Below are 19,544 nucleotides of genomic sequence, written 5' to 3'. Positions count from 1 at the left end.
ACTCTGGAAAGGAGAGTGGACCAGATTATGATGAGTGGTTAGGGAACTTAGCAACTGGGGTCCATGTGAGTGGCTGGGGGGTGCAGCAAAACTTACCTGATGAAATAGATGTCGAAATATCAGGATTCGTGAATGGTTAACAGTGGATTTCTGGAGTTTTACAGTACTAATCTCTATTGCGTTGGTACAAATCTAGAACAAGCATGTTCATTTATTTTATGTTCCTTTGCTGCAAGTCCGGAGAAACAGGAGTAGGTGACGTTTCGGGTTGAGACCCTTCTTTATACCCAAACTCCAAAGACGTACAATTTTGTAGGCTAATTGACTTGGTAAAATTTTAAATTGTCCCTAGTGTCAGTGTGCGGGGATTACTGGTCGGCATGGACTGTGGGCCAGATGGGCTGTTTCCGCGCTGTGTCTCTAAAATAAGCAAAGCTAAGGTCTGTCATATTTGTATAACACTACTGTTTTGAGCGTTTGCATTGATTTTCAAGTTATCCATCAGTTGGTTTCATTTCCTTTGCCTCCAGAAAACAACCGAGAAATGAATAAGACCAGTGGTAGGCTCAACAATGGCATTCCTCAAGTTCCACCGAAACGTGCAGATTCTGAATTGGATGCTTTTAGACATTCTTTGCCTGTTTTTGACAAGCGAGATGATATAGTGAAAATTATAAAAGAGAACAGAGTGATTTTAATAGTTGGAGAAACCGGCTCTGGAAAGACTACGCAGGTATGGCCTCCTTAATTATTAAGAATATATTTTTAATAAAGCATTTAGTACTAAATTGGGAGAGGACACATTACATCATTATTAAACAGAAGCTAGCGAGAGTAAATTGGGAGCAGCTCTTATTATGTAAGTCCACATCTAACATGAGGGTTGTTTAAAGACCAACTGATCAAAGTTCAGGACTGCTATGCTTCAGTAGTGAGCAGAATCAAGGGTGTCAAGGTAAGGGAAAGCTGAATGATGAACGAGGTTTAACATTGGTCAAAAAGTCAAGTGAAATGAATGTAAGGTTTAGAAGATGAAATCAGATAGGAAAATCAAGCAAGCGGGAGGTAACTCGAGCAGGGTTAGGAGGATCAGTCGGATTAAAGAGAATCCCAAGGCAATTTTTACACATATTAAAAATGAGGATAGCTAGAGAGAAGGTAAGACCACTCAAGGAAAAAAAGAAAATGTTTGCATAGATTCTGAGGACATAGGCAGGTGCTGAACATGTACTTTGCATATGTATTTACCGTGGTGACGGATGTGGAGGATCGTAAGATCAAGGTAGGGTATGTTAATATGCCAGGGCAGTTTGAGATCAAAAAGAAGGTGGAGTTGAGACACCCGTCTTAAAAGGCATTAAAATGGATAAGCCCCCAGGCCTGATTGAATATATCCCGGGGTTGTTGAGGGAGGCAAGAGATAGGTGGGGCCATGATGAAGATCTTTGTATCCTATCTAGCCATAGGTGAGGTCATGGACAATTGAGTAGCCAATGTTTTCCTTTATTTAAGAAAGGAAATAGAGATTATCAAACCATAGATCAGTGAGCTTCACTTCAGTGTAAAGGGCCTGGCCCACTTTGCGATTATTTGAGTGACTGCGAACGTCAGTGACTGTCGCCCTAAAAACCATCAAGTTGTATGACGCTCCGTGTCACCGACACATCAAGCACGTCACCCGCCTTCACACTACACAGAAGTATAATAATCACATTGGAAATGAACACCTGCTTCATCAGTTTACCCGCTGCTCGAACAGATAGTGCTCTGGGGTTTTTAAGTATGTCACTCTCTGCGATGTCTCTGTTTCGACCCAGCAGTATCCTGTTTCTATCTCGCCACGCTCCGCTCCCGTTCTCCCAGTCGAGTTGGATCTCTGCTGCAGATATCGTTCTGCTTTCAATTCCCTCCATTCGTAAATTCCGCCCATCTCCCTCTACATTCAGTAACATTTCCCTTGGACATACCAGGGCCAATAATCTTTAAGCAATCGGCGCCCAGTCCCCGAGATCGCCGCTTCTGAGCATTCTCCTCCGGCTTCAATCTAAACAAGAAAGCTTGTGGTCGTCTTAGTGGACTGCTTAAACCCCCTCACTAGTTATTGGGGGTCTCTTTAAATTGCGATAAATTGCACGTGTCGATCTATGTGATTACAACAGTAATGAGGACTACTCTCGCTAGTCATTCTCGCCTTGTGCCAAGTTGCGTGTTTATATCATAAGAAATAAAACAGCAAAGTTGCAGGTGTGGAGCGTCATCGGCTATCACCCGCAGGACAGCATACGTCTGCGTGTGACAGGGCGCACAACATGAAAAGACACCCAGATGTCGTCTGAGCATTCCAAAATCCAGGGGCGACATCACGCGTAACTACATGCGTCACGACCCGACCACGCCGCGACAACCTCTTTTCAGGCTGTTGCCGAAAAAGTCGCCCAAGTGGGACAGGCCCTTAAGGAAGCCTCTAGAGATGCTTATTTGCAAGAGAATAGGCTAATTTAGGCATTCAACATGGTTTTGTGAAGAACAGGTCATGTCTTGCAAATGAATGTATTTTATGAAGAGGCGACGAAGGTGATTAGTGCAGTGGATGTTGTCTCCCTGGACTTCAGTAAGGAATACGACAAGGTCCCTCTCTGTAGTTTGAACCAGGTGATTAAGATGTGTGGGATCCATAGTGACTTGATATTGTGGCGTATCTATCGTAGACAGAGGATAGACTTCTGGCTGGTCTGTGACCAGTGTTGTTCTGCAGGGATCAGTGCTATGAATTCTGTTGTTTGTGATATAAATGAATGACTTGGACGAACATGTAGATGGGTTGGTTGGTAAATTACAAACAACACAAAATTTGGTGGAGTTGTGGACAGTGAAGAGGCTATCAAAGGATATAGTAGGATATAGATCAATTACAAGTACGGTAGAGAAATGGCAGACAGAGTTAAGTGTGAGGTGGTGTACTTTAAGACAGAAAAGCAGACAGGGCCCTTAACTGCATTGATGTGCAGAGGGATCTTGGGAACAAGTCCATAGCAGCACAAGTAGAGAGAGTAATAAAGAAGGTGTACCGTATGCTTGCCTTCATCATTAGGGGCATTGAGTGTAAGAGTCTGGAAGTTATGTTATAGTTTTACAACATTTTAGTTAGGCCACATTTCAAATATTGTTTCAAATACAGTTCTGGTCGAGATTCATTTGAATATTGACTGGATTGGAGGGTATTAGCTTTAATAAGAGTTATAGAGTTATACAGTGCAGAAACATGCCCTCCGGCTCAATTCATCTATACCGACCAAGGCGTCCCATTTGCCTGCGTTTTCCCATATGCCTCTAAACCTTTCCTATCCATGTACCTGTCCAAGTATTTTCTAAATGTTGTTATTGAACCTGCCTCAATTAGTTCCTCACACAACTCATTCCAACTCACAATTCACTCTCTTTACTCAGAGAGTGGTAGCGGTGTGGAATGAGCTTCCAGTGGAGGCAGGTTCGTTGGTATAATTTAAAAATAAATTGGATAGGCATATGGATGAGAAGGGAATGGAGGGTTATGGTATGAGTGCAGGCAGGTGGGACTAAGAGAAAAAAGTTGTTCGGCAAGGAATTGTAGGGCCGAGATGGCCTGTTTCCGTGCTATAATTGTTATATGGTTATATGGTTATTCCATATACCCACCTTCCTCTGTGTGAATAATTTGCCCCTCGGGTTCCAATTGCATCTTTCCCCTCTCACCTTAAACCTATTCCTGCTAATTTTTGATTCCCCTACCCAGGTAAAAGACTGCATTAACCCTACCGCATCATGATTTTATACATCTGTATAAGATCACCTCTCAGCCTCTTCTCCAAGTCCTAGCCTTCGCGATCTCTTCCTTAGTTCAGGCAGTGAGTCCTGGCAACATTCTTGGAAATCATTTCTGCGCTCTTTCCAGTTTAATTTAATCTTTCCTATAGCAGGGGGACAAATGTAAACACATCACACCAAGAGTGGCCTCACCAATGCATTATTCAACTGTGACATTATATCCCAACTTCTCTACTTAATTCCCTGACTAATGAAGGCATGGCTGACAAAGGCCTTCTTCTCCACCCTAGCGACCTGTGACACCACTTTCAGGGAACCATGTCTCCTTGATTCCTCTGCTCTACAATGCTCTCATGAATCCTACTGTTCACTGTCCTGCCTTTGTTTACCAAGGTCAAAGTACTGTAAATGAATGCACAAAGTATAAGAAATAAAGTGGACGAGCTTGAGGCTCAGTTAGAAATTGGCAAGTATGATGTTGTGGGAATTACAGAGACATGGCTCCAAGAGGGCCAGGGCTGAGAACTGAATATTCAAGGGTATACCTCCTATCAAAAAGACAGACAGGTGGGCAGAGGGGGTGAGGTAGCTCTGTTGGTGAGGAATTAAATTCAGTCCCTTGCAAGGGGTGACATTGAAACAGGAGATGTAGAGTCAGTATGGATAGAATAAGGAATTGTAAGGGTAAAAATACCCTATTGGGACTTATCTACAGACCTGATGTCTGAAGAAGGGTATCAACCCGAAACGTCGCCTATTTCCTTCACTCCATAGATCCTGCCTCACCCGCTGAGTTCCTCCAGTATTTTTGTCTACCTTCCTGATGTACTAGTGGCCAGAAGGTCTGGGGTGACGGAGGAGCTGAAGGAAAATTACATTAGGCAGGAAATGGTGTTGGGTAGACCGATGGGATTGAAGGCTGATAAATCCCCAGGGCCTGATGGTCTGCATCCCAGGGTACTTAAGGAAGTGGCTCTAGAAATCGTGGACGCATTGGTGATCATTTTCCAATGTTCAATAGATTCAGGATCAGTTCCTGTGGATTGGAGGGTAACTAATGTTATCCCACTTTTTAAGAAAGGCGGGAGAGAGAAAACAGGGAATTATAGACCAGTTAGCCTGACATCGGTGGTGGGGAAGATGCTGGAGTCAATCATAAAAGATTAAATAGTGGCACATTTGGATAGCAGTAACAGGATCGGTCCAAGTCAGCATGGATTTACGAAGGGGAAATCATGCTTCTGGAATTTTTTGATGTAAATAGGAAAATGGACAAGGAAGCACCAGTGGGTGTAGTGTACCTGGACTTTCAGAAAGCCTTTGATAGGGTTCCACATCGGAGATTAATGGGTAAAATTATGGCACATGGTATTGGGGGTAAAGTATTGACATGGATAGAAAATTGGTTGGCAGACAGGAACCAAAGAGTAGGGATTAACGGGTCCCTTTCAGAATGGCAGGCAGGGACTAGTGGGGTACCGCAAGGCTCGGTGCTGGGACCGCAGCTATTTACAATATACATTAATGATTTAGATGAAGGGATTCAAAGTAAAGTGGAATGTAATTAGGAATGAATGATGAATTAATTAATTTTCACATACAAGGAATTTGCCCACAAATGACAACATGACATACAGTGACAGTTAAGAATGATTCATAAGACATTAAACATTAATAATAAAACATTATTGATTAAACATGTGAATGTAATTTAGCCAAACCTTATTCATACCTAATTTAAAGCATAAATGTTGCATTATCAGTGCATTATCAATATATATTAATGATTTAGGTGAAGGGATTATAAGTAACATTAGCAAATTTGCAGACGACACAAAGCTGGGTGGCAGTGTGAACTGTGAGGAGGATGCTATGAGCATGCAGGTTGACTTGGACACGTTGACTCCTTCAGGAAGCAACTATAACCCATTCTTTTGCCTCTTGTATAAAGTTACATAATTTCTGGAGGGGAATTAAAAAAAAAATTCTAAAATATTTAAAATAAAATTGGACCCCGACACTGAACTGATCATTCTAGGTATGTCAGAAGCCGTCTGAGCTAACATTATTTAATTGACGTTTTCCTTAATTATGGCCTGATAATGGGCCATAATTAAGTTAAAAGGTTAAAGTTGAAGCTGTACATTAACTGTATAATTTTACTAGACTAAGTGGGACCCGTTGGGCCCCAGCATCACACGGGAGGGCTGGACACCCAACACAATATTCCACCTCTCCACCAATTCCAATATTGCTGGCCAGTGGGGGGGGGGGGGGGGGCTTTTTGTTGCGCTAGTATGAGTGTTGGGGGCCGAATGTACTGATTTCCAGAGGGCTAGTATGGAATTTGTGGGCCAAATGGATTTTTGGGCTGGCAGCACAGTCACTGAGGGCTGGCAGCTCAGTCACTGAGGCCTGGCAGTACAATCACTCGGACCTGGCAGGCTGGCGGCTGAGAAACTGCCAGAAATTCTGCCCAAAACAGGTGAGACTGTAAGAGAGAAGGGGGAAGAGGGTGGACTGAATGGATTATTGGGCTGGCAGTTCAGTCACTTACAGCTGGTTTGCAGGCAGTTCACCAACTCACGGCTCGTGGACTGGCAGTGCAGTGACTCACGCCTGGTACGCCGGCAGTTCACTCAGTCACCCCACCTACCTTCACCCCCCCCACTCTGCTCCTTGCCATTCCCCGCCCACCCACACATTCAGTGCATCTCCAAACCTCCCCCCCCATGCACTCTTAGTGACTTTCCCATAGAGCAGCCGTTCCTGCCTATTACATTCTATTGTGATGAAGAACACACGGCATTAAAAGTGCAAAAAGGTGTTATTAAAGTTTAAAATGTGAATGACTCTTAAAATAAGAAGAATTTAAATTTTAAAGATGAGATTTATTAAGTTTTTACTTGTTGTGTCTTGTTGAGTCTTGTTGTGTTCTGCTGCTCGCTTCCTCTTGATGACTATTTCCTGTTGATAAAAAGAGACAATTTTAATATAGAGAAAGTCAGTGGTCAAATTTTAAGAAGGAAAATCTGAGAATATCTCAGAAGTCATCATTCAACGACGCACGCTATTAATGACAACATTCTTGGGCGATGTTCCATCCTTCAAGAAACCTTTGACATTTTCCTTCATATTTCTGTTGAGCTAGTATGTTGGGCCAAAGGTACTGGTTTCCAGAGGGCTAGTAAGGAGTTTGTGGGCGGAATGGATTTTTGGGCTGGCCGCTCAGTCACTGAGGGCTGGCAGCTCAGTCACTGAGGCCTGTACTGGCAGGGGGGCACCAAAATGCTTAGTGTTGATGAAGACATCTGGAAGAGTTCTGTCCACAACTTCAAGGCATTCTCTCCTAATCATTGGACATTCATCCCAAACAATGACTTTCACTTGCCTCGTGAAATGTGCCGTCTCAGAATTCTTCTCGATGTTGCACAATGTATCCTCGGCCACTTGGATGGGTATCTTGAATCGAGAATGTGTAGTTCTTCCACCAGGCAGAAATGTAGCTGCTATCCTAGAGGATACTACAGCAATAGTCACATCACCTTGACCTCTAACATTTCCTGACATGATGTTGAAAAAGCAGCCTAAAGACAATTTCAGTTGTTAATGAACACAGAAGATTTGTGCAAAACATTTTTTTGAGGTGGGGGCTGTCAGGGTGGGGTGGGGTGGGGGTGGTAAACATTGTGCAGCCAAGGGAGAGGCACAGCTTCAGGTGGGGGTTCTCGTGAGCTGATGAGAAATGGGGGGCGGGGGCTCATGCAGGGGATGAGGGCGGCTTCAGTAGGGGGTGCATCCTATAGCCAGACGGAGGTGTGGCATGTCAGTGGAGGAGAGGGGGCAGTGAGCAATTTACTCATGAGCTGTGGACTCACTCACTGCCTTGGGATTAACTCATGGCTTTTGGACTGACTGACTCACGGCTTGTGGACTGACTGATGCCCGACTTCTGGCGTCACATCCAACTTATGTAAACTGAAAACTGTAACATATACATTGAGGAACAGCTTCTTCCTGACAGCCACCACGTTACTAAACATAACAAATAAGCTCTGAACTACAAAACACTACTCTGAACTACAAAACACTATATTATTTCTCACACACACATATTCCACATACACACATATACATGCACATGTATATTCACACACACACACACACATATATTCACACATACACACACATATACACACGCACATATTCACACACACACACATTCACACTCACATATAGCACACACACACACACATTCACACACTCACATATATTCACACACACACACACACACACATATACACACACACACACATATATACACACACACACACATATATTCACACACACACACACATACACACACACACACACATACATATACACACACACACACACACACACACACACATACACACACATATATTCACACACACACACACACACACACACACACACACACAATTGCAGCTTTTGCTGAAACAATTGCAGCTGTGGCTGCAACAAACAAACACTTACCAGTTCTGTAGAATTTTTCAACACCTCGTGCACTCTGCGGGCAGCACCATTTTGCCTCCGACCGTAAATGACGTAATCGCCGCCATCTTGCAACCGCAAAAATCACAAAATGAGCGCCAATTTTAAATTTAAACACAGTTCTGGTCCAAATATAAAGCTTTATTCGTGCATTACTTGCCTGAAAACGTTGCAACAAATGCATTTCAATTTACATGAACATTTCAAAGACATCATGCTTTAGTCACCTGAAAACGGGTGCAGCCATTTTAAAACCCAAGAGAAACAAATTTGCAAACGCTTTATAACAATAACAAATGCTTTTTATTTTCAATACACATTTCAAACACAATATAGATAGACAAATATACAAATGCTTTTTATTTTCAATACACATTTCAAACACAATACAGATAGACAAATATACAAATGCATTTCATGTTCAATACACAATTCAAACACAATATAGATAGACAAATATACAAATGCATTTCATGTTCAATACACATTTCAAAGACAATATAGATAGATAAATATACAAATGCTTTTTATTTTCAATACACATTTCAAACACAATATAGATAGACAAATTTACAAACTCTTTCCAACCAAATGCCAAGAAATATAACTTCAGACCATGGTGAATGGTGAACACCATACATATCAATTGGCTGAAAAAGCATATGCAGGGGACTCACCTTGGAGTAGAGCTGCAGCTCAGAGAGCCGTGACCCTTTCACTTCGTGGTCCGGCAGAAAGTGATTGAAGCAGGACACTTCCGGGTTTTATAGTCCCCTCCTCCCCCTGCTGCCAGCGGGGGCAGTAGAGAGAATGGGGAATGTTGTAAAAACATTAATATCTCGGTCATATTTAATCGACGGGAAAAATCCTCGGCACACATGCAGCAGATGGGGGCTCGATGGGGGCTCTGAGCGAGGTGGCCAAAAATGACGGCCGTAGGTGGCGCGTTCTCTCGGAAATCGCAGCACAGATCGCCAAAAGCGGTCAAGAACAGAGTTTTAGTAATATAGATATGCCGATTGTTTTATTCTTGTACAATTGCTTCTAATAAAAAAAAAAAAAAAATACTTGTATAGGTTGGGTGAGTGGGCAGATGCATGGCAGATGCAGTTTAATGTGGATAAATGTGAGGTTATCCAATTTGGTAGCAAAAACAGGAAGGCAGATTATTATCTAAATGGTGTCAAGTTGGGAAAAGGGGAAGTATAATGGGATCTGGGGGTCCTTGTTCATCAGTCAATGAAAGTAAGCATGCAGGTACAGCAGGCAGTGAATAAAGCGAATGGCATGTTGGCCTTCATAACAAGAGGAGTTGAGTATAGGAGCAAAGAGGTCCTTCTGCAGTTGTACAGGGCCCTAGTGAGATTACACCTTGAGTATTGTGTGTAGTTTTGGTCATCTAATTTGAGTGCAGCGTAGGTTCATAAGGTTAATTCCCGGGATGGCGGGACTGTCATATGCTGAGAGAATGGAGCGGCTGGGCTTGTATACTCTGGAATTTAGGAGGATGAGAGGCCACGTTATTGAAATATAAGATTATTAAGGGTTTGGACACGCTAGAGGCAGGAAACATGTTCCCGATGTTGGGGGAGTCCAGAACCAGGGGCCACAGTTTAAGAATAAGGGGAAGGCATTTAGAACTGAGATGAGAAAACACATTTTCACACAGAGAGTTGTGAGTGTGGAATTCTCTGCCTCAGAGGGCAGTGGAGGCCGGTTCTCTTTCAAGAGAGAGCTTGATAGGGCTCTTAAAGATAGCCGAGTCAGGGGATATGGGGAGAAGGCAGGAACAGGGTACTGATTGTGGATGATCAGCCATGATCATATTGATTGGCGGTGCGGGCTCGAAGGGCCGAATGGCCTACTCCTGCACTAACATCAGGAGCCTCGATTGGCTTGATGCAGCAGTTTGGCTGCTTGACTGCGGAAGAGGAATGGGCCCAGAGAACAGGGAAGAGATAAGACTTTGCCTTCCATCACAGTGAGGAGGTGTTTGGGGATTCACTGTGATGGATGTTTTGTTTGAAAATGTGTTAATTGTGTGTTTTGGTTTTTTTGTTTGATGATGACTGCAGAAACGCAATTTCGTTTGAACTTATGTTCAAATGACAATAAACGATTCTGATTCTGACAGTCAGAATCTTTTTCCCAGGGTGGAATCAACTACTAGTGGGCACAGCTATAGGATGAGAGGGGGAAAGTTTAAAGGACATGTGCAGGGTGATTTTTTTTGTATACAGTGAATGATGGGTGGTTGAGCTGTGTTGCCAAGCATGAAGGTGGAAATAGATATGAGAGTGTCATTTAAGAGGCTTTTAGACAGGCACATGAATGTGTAGGGAGTGTACAGGCGGAAGGGAGTAAATTGATCTGGCATCATCTTTGGCACAGACAACTTTTTTTTTAAACCTTTCTTTTATAGCTTAATGTCAAATAGTTATATATAGTGTCAGCTATTGTTAGCTGTGTTCTGTTCTCGCTATTTAATAGTAGGTTGTGTCTTTAATGGATCTGCACCACCAAAGCTTTAACATGTTCTTGATTTGTAAACTGTTGAGTATGCTAGATAATCAATGTGTCTATTTATGGCTAAGCCACAAGAAAAAGTATTTCTTGTGAATAAATGTATGAGCCTGGCATTTCAACTGTGAAATTAAAACGGCAAATGTTACAAATATTGAGCAGCATCTGTGGAAAGAGAATCGGAGTTAACATCATAACTAAGATGGGACCGGAAACTAAAAGATTCTGGCTCATTTTTGTCTAAAATTGAATCTCAATGTGATAATAACCTAATTGCCATCAGTCTTTGTTTTCTAGACTTAAATACCAAGTGTGTGAATTAAGATTAAGGTATAAAATGCCAGGCAAAGATTGAAATGTCAGTTCAGTTATTCAACCTTATGTAAAAAAGCAAGATTTATTTGAAAGTGTTTTTAAATCTTGCTTGTCCCTAAGATTCTGAAACTGTATAAAAGACATAAATTCTGCCACTATTAACTAATTTTTATCATGAATTGGTATTTTCTAAAGATGTCCAAATATTTGTTTTGTAGCAGAGTTGTTCATGTGTTCTGAGTCTATATTCTAACTTGAGTTTGGCTGCACTAATTTTTTATTTTTCAGATCCCCCAGTTCCTTCTGGATGATTGCTACAAGAATGGAATACCATGCCGAATATTCTGTACTCAGCCCAGGCGACTTGCGGCTATTGCTGTGGCAGAAAGAGTTGCTGCAGAGAGGGGTGAGAAGATTGGGCAGACAATTGGCTACCAAATTAGACTGGAAAGCAGGTATAATATAAGTTGTTTTACATACAGCCAAAACTTACATTTAAATTTGCTAATGCAAAATTATTTTGTTTCAGGGTTTCCCCAAAGACACTGCTGACTTTTTGCACAAATGGAGTTCTTCTTCGAACACTAATGGCTGGAGATGGCACTTTGGCAGCTGTCACTCACGTGATAGTAGTAAGTTTATCAGGATGATGCATTGTATATTTTTCCTAACTGAAGAGAAAAAATTTAAGTAATGAAATGAGAAAATGCTGGAAATGTAGGCTTTTCAACATCGTAAAGAAGGGCTGTACAATTGTGTGGTTCATGCTTTATGGATTCTCTGCTTCTCTAAATGATTTCCTAATTCGACATAAATCACATCATAAGCCTTGCTGGTGACTATGTTAGTATGAGAGCAGTTAAGGCCCTTTGGAAGTACACATTGTGGTCAGCCCATGCTGCTAATCAGCATGCTATGATGATTTTACACAAGACTGCAATTAGCTGAGGGCACACAAAGCTGAAAGAGTTTCTGGAAGTGAAGGAGGGATGGGACATAGTCTCTCAGCAGGAACCTACACCTAGTCACAATGTTCAGAGATCAGTTCTCCTTCCTGACCCTCTTTGAGTGTATACCTGCTGCAAAAGATGGAGAGCTAGAGGAACTCAGCAGGTCGTGCAACATCATTTGCAATGCTCACCCAGTAGCTGCAACTTGACTGGAGGAAGATTGTCCCCTTGCAGAGGATGCTTCTGGACAGTTCTGAGCTAAAAGGCCTGTTTTGGACTACACCATATTGACAATGGTTAACAGCAGTCTAGTCATTTTCTTGGGGAGATCTAATTAATACTAATACATAATGAATTGCATTGCCCATCACAATTCAATCTATACTCAGCATGCTTTCAAACAATATAAATACCTGATGCATTTAAGTTCATGGAATTTATGCAGTAACTTTACATTTGTCTCCTCTCATTCTTGATCTCTCCGCAAATGGGAAAGGATGCTCTTGATCTATCCTATTTAAAACAATCACCACTCCATATACCTCTATCAAATTTCCTTTGAAATTTTCAATGCTTTAAAAATTGAAATCCAGAATTTTTAGTCTATAGTGTAATAAAATTAATCTTTCCTGGAACTATTCAGAGGAAATTATTATTGCACCCTCGCCAGAGCATTACGTACATAATATTGCTTATCATTCCATTAAAATAAATGCTCAGATAAGGTAAAAGCTACCCTGATAGTTTCTTTGAGGAAGCTAAAAATATTTCAGAAGTTGCAATTTTGCAGCTTTCTACTAACTTTATGGGGACAAACAGTAAATGAAGTCGTCAAGTTTATTTGTCACATACACATACAAGATGTGCAGTGAAATGAAAGTGGCAATGCCTGCGGATTGTGCAAAAGCAACAGAACAGAATAGAACAGAACCAGTATTTACATTTTAGGAAAAAAAAGCAAGTTTATACATTAAAAAAAAGTCTATTCCTCAAGTTGACCTGCGTTAATTTCTGCTGAAGTAATGCTGTGGTAATGAAAAAGTTACTTTTATAACAATCAAACAGGTTCACTTCTTAATAAACTGACAACTCACAATACTTTTGGTAGACCAGTTCAAAACTTTACTCATCATCGGCCGATGGAAATGGCAAGGACCCCAGTCAAGTGAGCAATACTTTCACTTGGCTGTCCTCAGTCCACTTCTCTGTACAACTGAATTACATCGTATTATATAGTGTTTTTTTGTCACCTTAGCACATTCCACAAACATTAGTCATGGTCAGAGGTACAGAGAATACACAGGATACTACAGGATGCGTCACATCAAAGGCATCTTGTCATATGGTACAAGGACTTTACATATCAAAGGCATCGGACATTTGGTACACGATATCTTGCATATTAAAGGCATCGGCCATTTGTCAATACCCCTTACTAGGATCAATCTGGGCTTCCTCTCTCGTCACTTCATACCTCAAAGGCATCGGACATTTGGTGCAAGGTATTTTACATATTAAAGGCATCGGCCATTTGTCAATACCCCTTACTGGGATCAATCTGGGCTTCCTCTCTCGTCACTTGGTCGATGAATTTTAAAGTAATTCATTATCTTAATACACAGCAACCTGAGGCAAACCTAGACTTGCCTTTCTGTATTAATCTACTCGAGAAAAGCCTGATTTGAGACTAAATATAAGTAAGCTGGCCCAGGAATCCATTTAATATTTTCTTATATTTTTAACATAATTCAGCCTGATCAGTAATGGTGAGAAATGTAAATGAAATACTGACATGCAAGTTCAAAAATTGAAGATTAGCACATTTAAATAGTAAATTCAAATACATGATATGGTGGTTCAAGAAACGTTGTGACAATTCAGGTAACTGGATCTGGTTCCTTGTGAGTCAGATTAAGAGTTGTAGAACAAGACATTAAAATTATTTGGTACTCCTCAGTTTAGTGGCACTTATTTATTAGCAGCACTAATTAGATTGCTGAAATAAATCCTGCAAGAAAAGGCTATTCATCACATGATGTAAATACATTACATTAAGTGACATGGTATGCAACAATTAAGTGGCTAACTGAAGAAAGGGAATTTAAAAAAATGGATTTTACCAACTGTACTGAAGAATGCATACTCATCCCTTTTCTCTCTTTTTTTTTAATATGACAGGATGAAGTGCATGAGCGAGATCGGTTTAGTGATTTTTTATTAACTAAACTGAGGGATCTGATGCAAAAACATCCATCACTAAGACTCATTCTTTCTAGTGCAGCTCTGGATGTTAATCTCTTTGTTAGATACTTTGCTGGCTGTCCTGTAATTTACAGTAAGTAAAGGTTTGAGTATACTTTGTATCCTGTAATGAATTAACATTCCCTTTTATGACTGATTCCTGGGATGGCAGGACTTTCATATGAAGAAAGACTGGATAGACTCGACTTGGACACGCTGGAATTCAGAAGATTCAGGGGGGATCTTATTGAAACTTACAAAATTCTTAAGGGGTTGGACAGGCTAGATGCAGGAAGATTATTCCCGATGTTGGGGAAGTCCAGAACTAGGGGTCACAGTTTAAGGATAAGAGGGAAGTCGTTTAGGACCGAGATGAGAAAGTCATTTTTTCACACAGAGAGTGGTGAATCTGTGGAATTCTCTGCCACAGAAGGTAGTTGAGGCCAGTTCATTGGCTATATTTAAAAGGGAGTTAGGTGTGGCCCTTGTGGCTAAAGGGATCAGGGGGTATGGAGAGAAGGCAGGGATGGGGATACTGAGTTGGATGATCAGCCATGATCATATCGAATGGCGGTGCAGGCTCGAAGGGCCGAATGGCCTACTCCTGCACCTATTTTCTATGTAGATTTATTGTTTGCATTGCTCAGGTATTGACAAATTGGATTATTTAATGTTTATTTTTGTTGTGATTTGATTAAATTATATTTAATTGAAATAGTAGACTGTTTAAACTATAGATAGTTTGGCAAAATATTAATGTTTACCACTTTAAAAAAAGGTCAGAGATTTAGGATAATCGGAAATATTAGTATTACACTAAAGGGGATAAGGCAGGATAATGGGATTGAGAGAGAAAAATAGATCAGTCATGATTGAATGGCAAAGTAGACGCGATGAGCTGACTGGCCTAATTCTGCTAGATCGTATGCTCTTAAGGGCCTGTCCCACTTGCGTGTCCTTGGCACGCAAATTACGCAACCTCGTGGTCGCGTTGAGGCGCATGGGCATCATATGGCCGCGCAGGGCTGGTCCCACTTAGAAGTGTGGAGGGGTATATAGTTGTGCGCAACATCCCGCGGGGCTCCAAAATCTTTGCAGTGAACTAAATCTTCGCACGCAAACAGCCTGCCGCGGAACTGACGGCCGAAGTGGGACAGGCCCAAGACCCTGGCGTGATGTAACGTCTCACCTTCAACAGCAGCAGAAGCTGGCAAACGATCGCCGAACTCGGCATGGGGCTCACGGCCGTTGCGGTCCGGATCCGCCCCCACTTCTACTCCCAGAGCGGGGCCAAGAAAATTGAAGATAGGCACAAAATGCAGGAGTAACTCATCGGGACCAGTGGCACCTCTGGAGAGAAGCAATGGGTGATGTTTCGGGTCAAGACCCTTCTTTTCAGACTGAAGAAGAGTCTCGACACGAAAAGTCACCCATTGCTTCTCTCCAGACATGCTGCCGGTTCCACTGAGTCACTCCAGCTTTGTGTCCATCTTCAAATGACGTCACGCGCTCCAGACGGCTGTGCGGTCGTATGAAGTCGCGCGCGACCTTCGCGGGACCATCGCGGCTCAACGTGACCACGAGGTTGCGTAATTTGCGTGCCTAGGACACGTAAGTGGGACAGGCCCTGTACTCAAAAAAGATGCTTGCAAAAATGAGTTGGGCAATGCTTTTCAAGGTTGGAATAAGCCACATTAAACAAAGCCATGGGAGCTTCAATGATGTTTCAATGATTCAACCACCTAGGAATAAAGATAGATTGCTATTTCTAAAGTGAGTAAAAATAACCCATCTGATATTTGGGAAGGTATAACATTGATCTTGGTAAATCATGCTGTGCTCTTCTCATGTGCATCTTATGTAAGGATCTGAATTTTATAGCACTTTCATTCCATAGAACATTAACCTTATTACCAGTGAAGTACTTCATGAAATGTTACTGTGAGAGAAATGTAGTAACCAAGTAGTATCCAGCAATAGTGATAATCAGATGATATGATTTTCAGAGATCTTTAAGCTGTTATGGCTCGTCTTAAAATTAGAAACCTACTCTGAGCAGAACGCGCTATAAAGCAGCTAGCGATATGCCAATTTTAAGTATTAAATAGGACTGCCAGACTTTTAGTCAGGGTATAAATATTTTATCAAAAGAAGAGCAAGGCTGATTCAAGAATAGATTTTGATCTTTGGTTCCTTTCTTCCAAGTTCAAGGAAGACCATTTGAAGTAAAGGAACTCTTTTTAGAGGACATCTTGCGAACTACTGGCTACACAAACAAAGAGATGTTGAAATATAAAAAGGAGAAACAGCAAGGTAACCTTATTTGTTCATGTCACATTCTCTGTTCCTTGATTCCAATAAAAAATTGTGTAAAGGCAGCAACCATGAGTTGGTCCAGTTTTGTAAGATTTTAACCCAACAATAGCATATTGTAATAGGTTTATTTAGTATAATGCATGAAATTATCTACATTTAAAATAATATATATAATTATTTTTCACTTAATTATATTTTATCTTCTCAGAGGAAAAGCAACAAACAAACTTGAGTGAATGGTATAAAGCCAAGGAGACCAGCGGTACCAGCAGATCAGAATATCAAAGACAAAGATTTATCCCAAGTCTGACAGCAGAAAATGATTTGCTTGATGATGGTGGAGACAGTGTATTTAGTCAGTTGGTAATTGGCTAATTTTTAAATGATTAATTTTTATTTTCTACATTTCCTCCAGCTATATTGTTCAATTTGATTGCTATTAGTTACAAGGCATTCTTGGTCATCTAATAATGGTTGCCTTGCAATTGTAGAAGACTGAATAATCTCCTTTCTTAAAATGATATATTTGAAATCAAACATTCTGCAACACATACTTGAGTGTAGTTCAGCTAATGATTTGTGGTATAGAAGTAGCTTTTTGACCTATTATTTATGAATCAACAAAACCTTTACTATTGCCACCTTTAAATTTACACGTGATCATTTACATTTTGCATGTATGACAAATTAACGAAACTAGAAATTTGCGAACAAAATTTCAGATTTTTTTAAAAAATTTGATTTTTTCTTCTAAGTATATAACAAAAGCTTCAATTTGCTCTCCATTTTCTTTATTTTATAGAATGAGAAAGATTTTAATTCTCTTGAGCCTTGGCTCATAAAGGAAATGGATGCCTGTCTGTCTGACATTTGGCTACACAAAGATGTTGATGCTTTCGCTCAATTGTTTCATCTTATTTTAAGTGAGAACGTTAGTGGTGAGTTGTCTTCTTGGGGTATATTTTTTGAGTATATGCCACCAACAACCTATCTTGCGAGTCTCCTGTGCTTAGTAGAAAGTTGTAGACTGGAAGAGGTATAGTACTCTGTGTTAACATTTCAATGTTTATAAACATGTTATAAATGTTAATATTAATCATAAATTTATTTGCAGTGTTTTTTGTTCTACTTTTTCTAAATTTAATTCAGTTCATTGCAAAACATTATTTAATGCACTATGGAAACAGGAACTGCATCATGTATGTGCAATCATTTGCATTCAAACATTAGCAGTGCACTGAATATTTTGATATACAGGATGACAAAGGATAGTTAGTGGATGTTGTTTACATGGATTTTCAGAAGGTCTTTGATAAAGTGCCGTACATGAGACTGCTGAGCAAGATTGCCCATGGTATTAGAAGCAAGGTACTAGCATTGAATGGAGATTGGCTGACTGGAAGAAGGCAAAATGTGAGGGAGTTGAACACAATCCTTTTCTCATTAATGTAGATATTCGTCAACATCCATACCTGATTCCCTCACAATGATGCGTAGAAAGCACACCAGTGGATTTGCTTAAGTATCTAAGTAGGTTCAGCATGTCCACAAAAATACTCTCAAACTTTGACAGATGAGCAATGGGAAGTATTCTGATAGGGTGTATCTTAGGTTGAATTGCAATTGCTCCACCCTGACCGTCTGAACTGCAGAGAGTAGTGAATACTGTCCAGTCCATTTCAGGTTCGTCATTTCCTTCCTTCCTTCCAGTCCACCTTCACAGCACGCTGCATCGGAATGGCTGGGAGTATTGTCAAGGCTGCACGCCACCCTGACCTTTCCCTTTTCTCTCTTTTAACTTCTGGGAGAAGATCCAGAAGCTTGAAATCCCAGATGACCAGACAAGACAGTTTCTTCCCCACAGCTATCAGCCTCCTGAACCAGTCACCTCCTTTGCAATCTCTGTCCCGAATATCCTGCCACATATTCTTACTCTCAAAACTACTGCATTTAATTACTCCTTTGTTGCACTTAAGTATTTTTGCAATACTTCAGTTTGCATTGCAAACTTTGCACCTTTCTGCTGTCTTGCATTTGTTGTGGTATTTATTGTATATACCATTACCTTATACTGTTTATTTTATGTTTTATTTGAACAAGAATATATTCATCGCACCCTGGTTATAATAGATAATAAACTAATCTGAATCTTTAGGTACATTGCTTCTTTCCTTAAGGGGTTGGACAGGCTAGATGCAGGAAGATTGTTCCCGATGTTGGGGAAGTCCAGGACAAGGGGTCACAGTTTAAGGATAAAGGCGAAATCCTTTAGGACCGAGATGAGAAAAACATTTTTCACACAGAGAGTGATGAATCTCTGGAACTCTCTGCCACAGAAGGTAGTTGAGGCCAGTCCATTGGCTATATTTAAGAGGGAGTTAGATGTGGCCCTTGTGGCTAATGGGATCAGGGGGTATGGAGAGAAGGCAGGTACAGGATACTGAGTTGGATGATCAGCCATGATCATATTGAATGGCGGTGCAGGCTCGAAGGGCCGAATGGCCTACTCCTGCACCTATTTTCTATGTTTAATATTATTTATCTTTTATTTCTCTGATATCTTTTGAAAACAATTCATTGGATGTTGACAGCAGTGAGATCGTTACATGGGATGGCTGGGACAGGAAAGTCCGGAAAAACATCAGGAGGGGTGGTGCTGAGGCATGTGTAATGATGGACAACAATGTGGGGCAACATAGCATTTTTATTGTAGCATTTATAGTGCCCTTGAGTCTTTGTTCTGGGAAAATTAAGACTAGTTCCTGTTGGGAATTATACTTATAAAAGTTGCATTCACAATTGCTTTGCTTTTTAAATTAAACAGCCATTGCCTGTGAGGATGTAAAAATTGAGGTGGGA

The 19,544-nt window shown here is 40.9% G+C and overlaps 1 protein-coding gene across 8 annotated transcripts in view; it reads left to right on the top strand.

Moving 5' to 3' along the window:
- The window catches only part of ythdc2 (YTH domain containing 2), a 90,488-nt gene that overhangs the window by 13,618 nt on the left and 57,326 nt on the right, over window positions 1-19,544 (top strand). For all 8 annotated transcript variants that reach the window (XM_055633191.1, XM_055633190.1, XM_055633192.1 and 5 more), the window contains 7 exons: window positions 531-733; window positions 11,467-11,633; window positions 11,708-11,810; window positions 14,307-14,463; window positions 16,575-16,682; window positions 16,894-17,048; window positions 17,488-17,623. In XM_055633191.1, coding sequence (XP_055489166.1) covers window positions 531-733; window positions 11,467-11,633; window positions 11,708-11,810; window positions 14,307-14,463; window positions 16,575-16,682; window positions 16,894-17,048; window positions 17,488-17,623 — 1,029 coding nt within the window. The remainder of the gene's footprint in view (window positions 1-530; window positions 734-11,466; window positions 11,634-11,707; window positions 11,811-14,306; window positions 14,464-16,574; window positions 16,683-16,893; window positions 17,049-17,487; window positions 17,624-19,544) is intronic.

Source organism: Leucoraja erinacea, chromosome 3 (assembly GCF_028641065.1).
Source record: "Leucoraja erinacea ecotype New England chromosome 3, Leri_hhj_1, whole genome shotgun sequence".
NCBI classification, from domain to species: domain Eukaryota; kingdom Metazoa; phylum Chordata; class Chondrichthyes; order Rajiformes; family Rajidae; genus Leucoraja; species Leucoraja erinaceus.
This window is presented reverse-complemented; position numbering and strand designations above follow the sequence as displayed.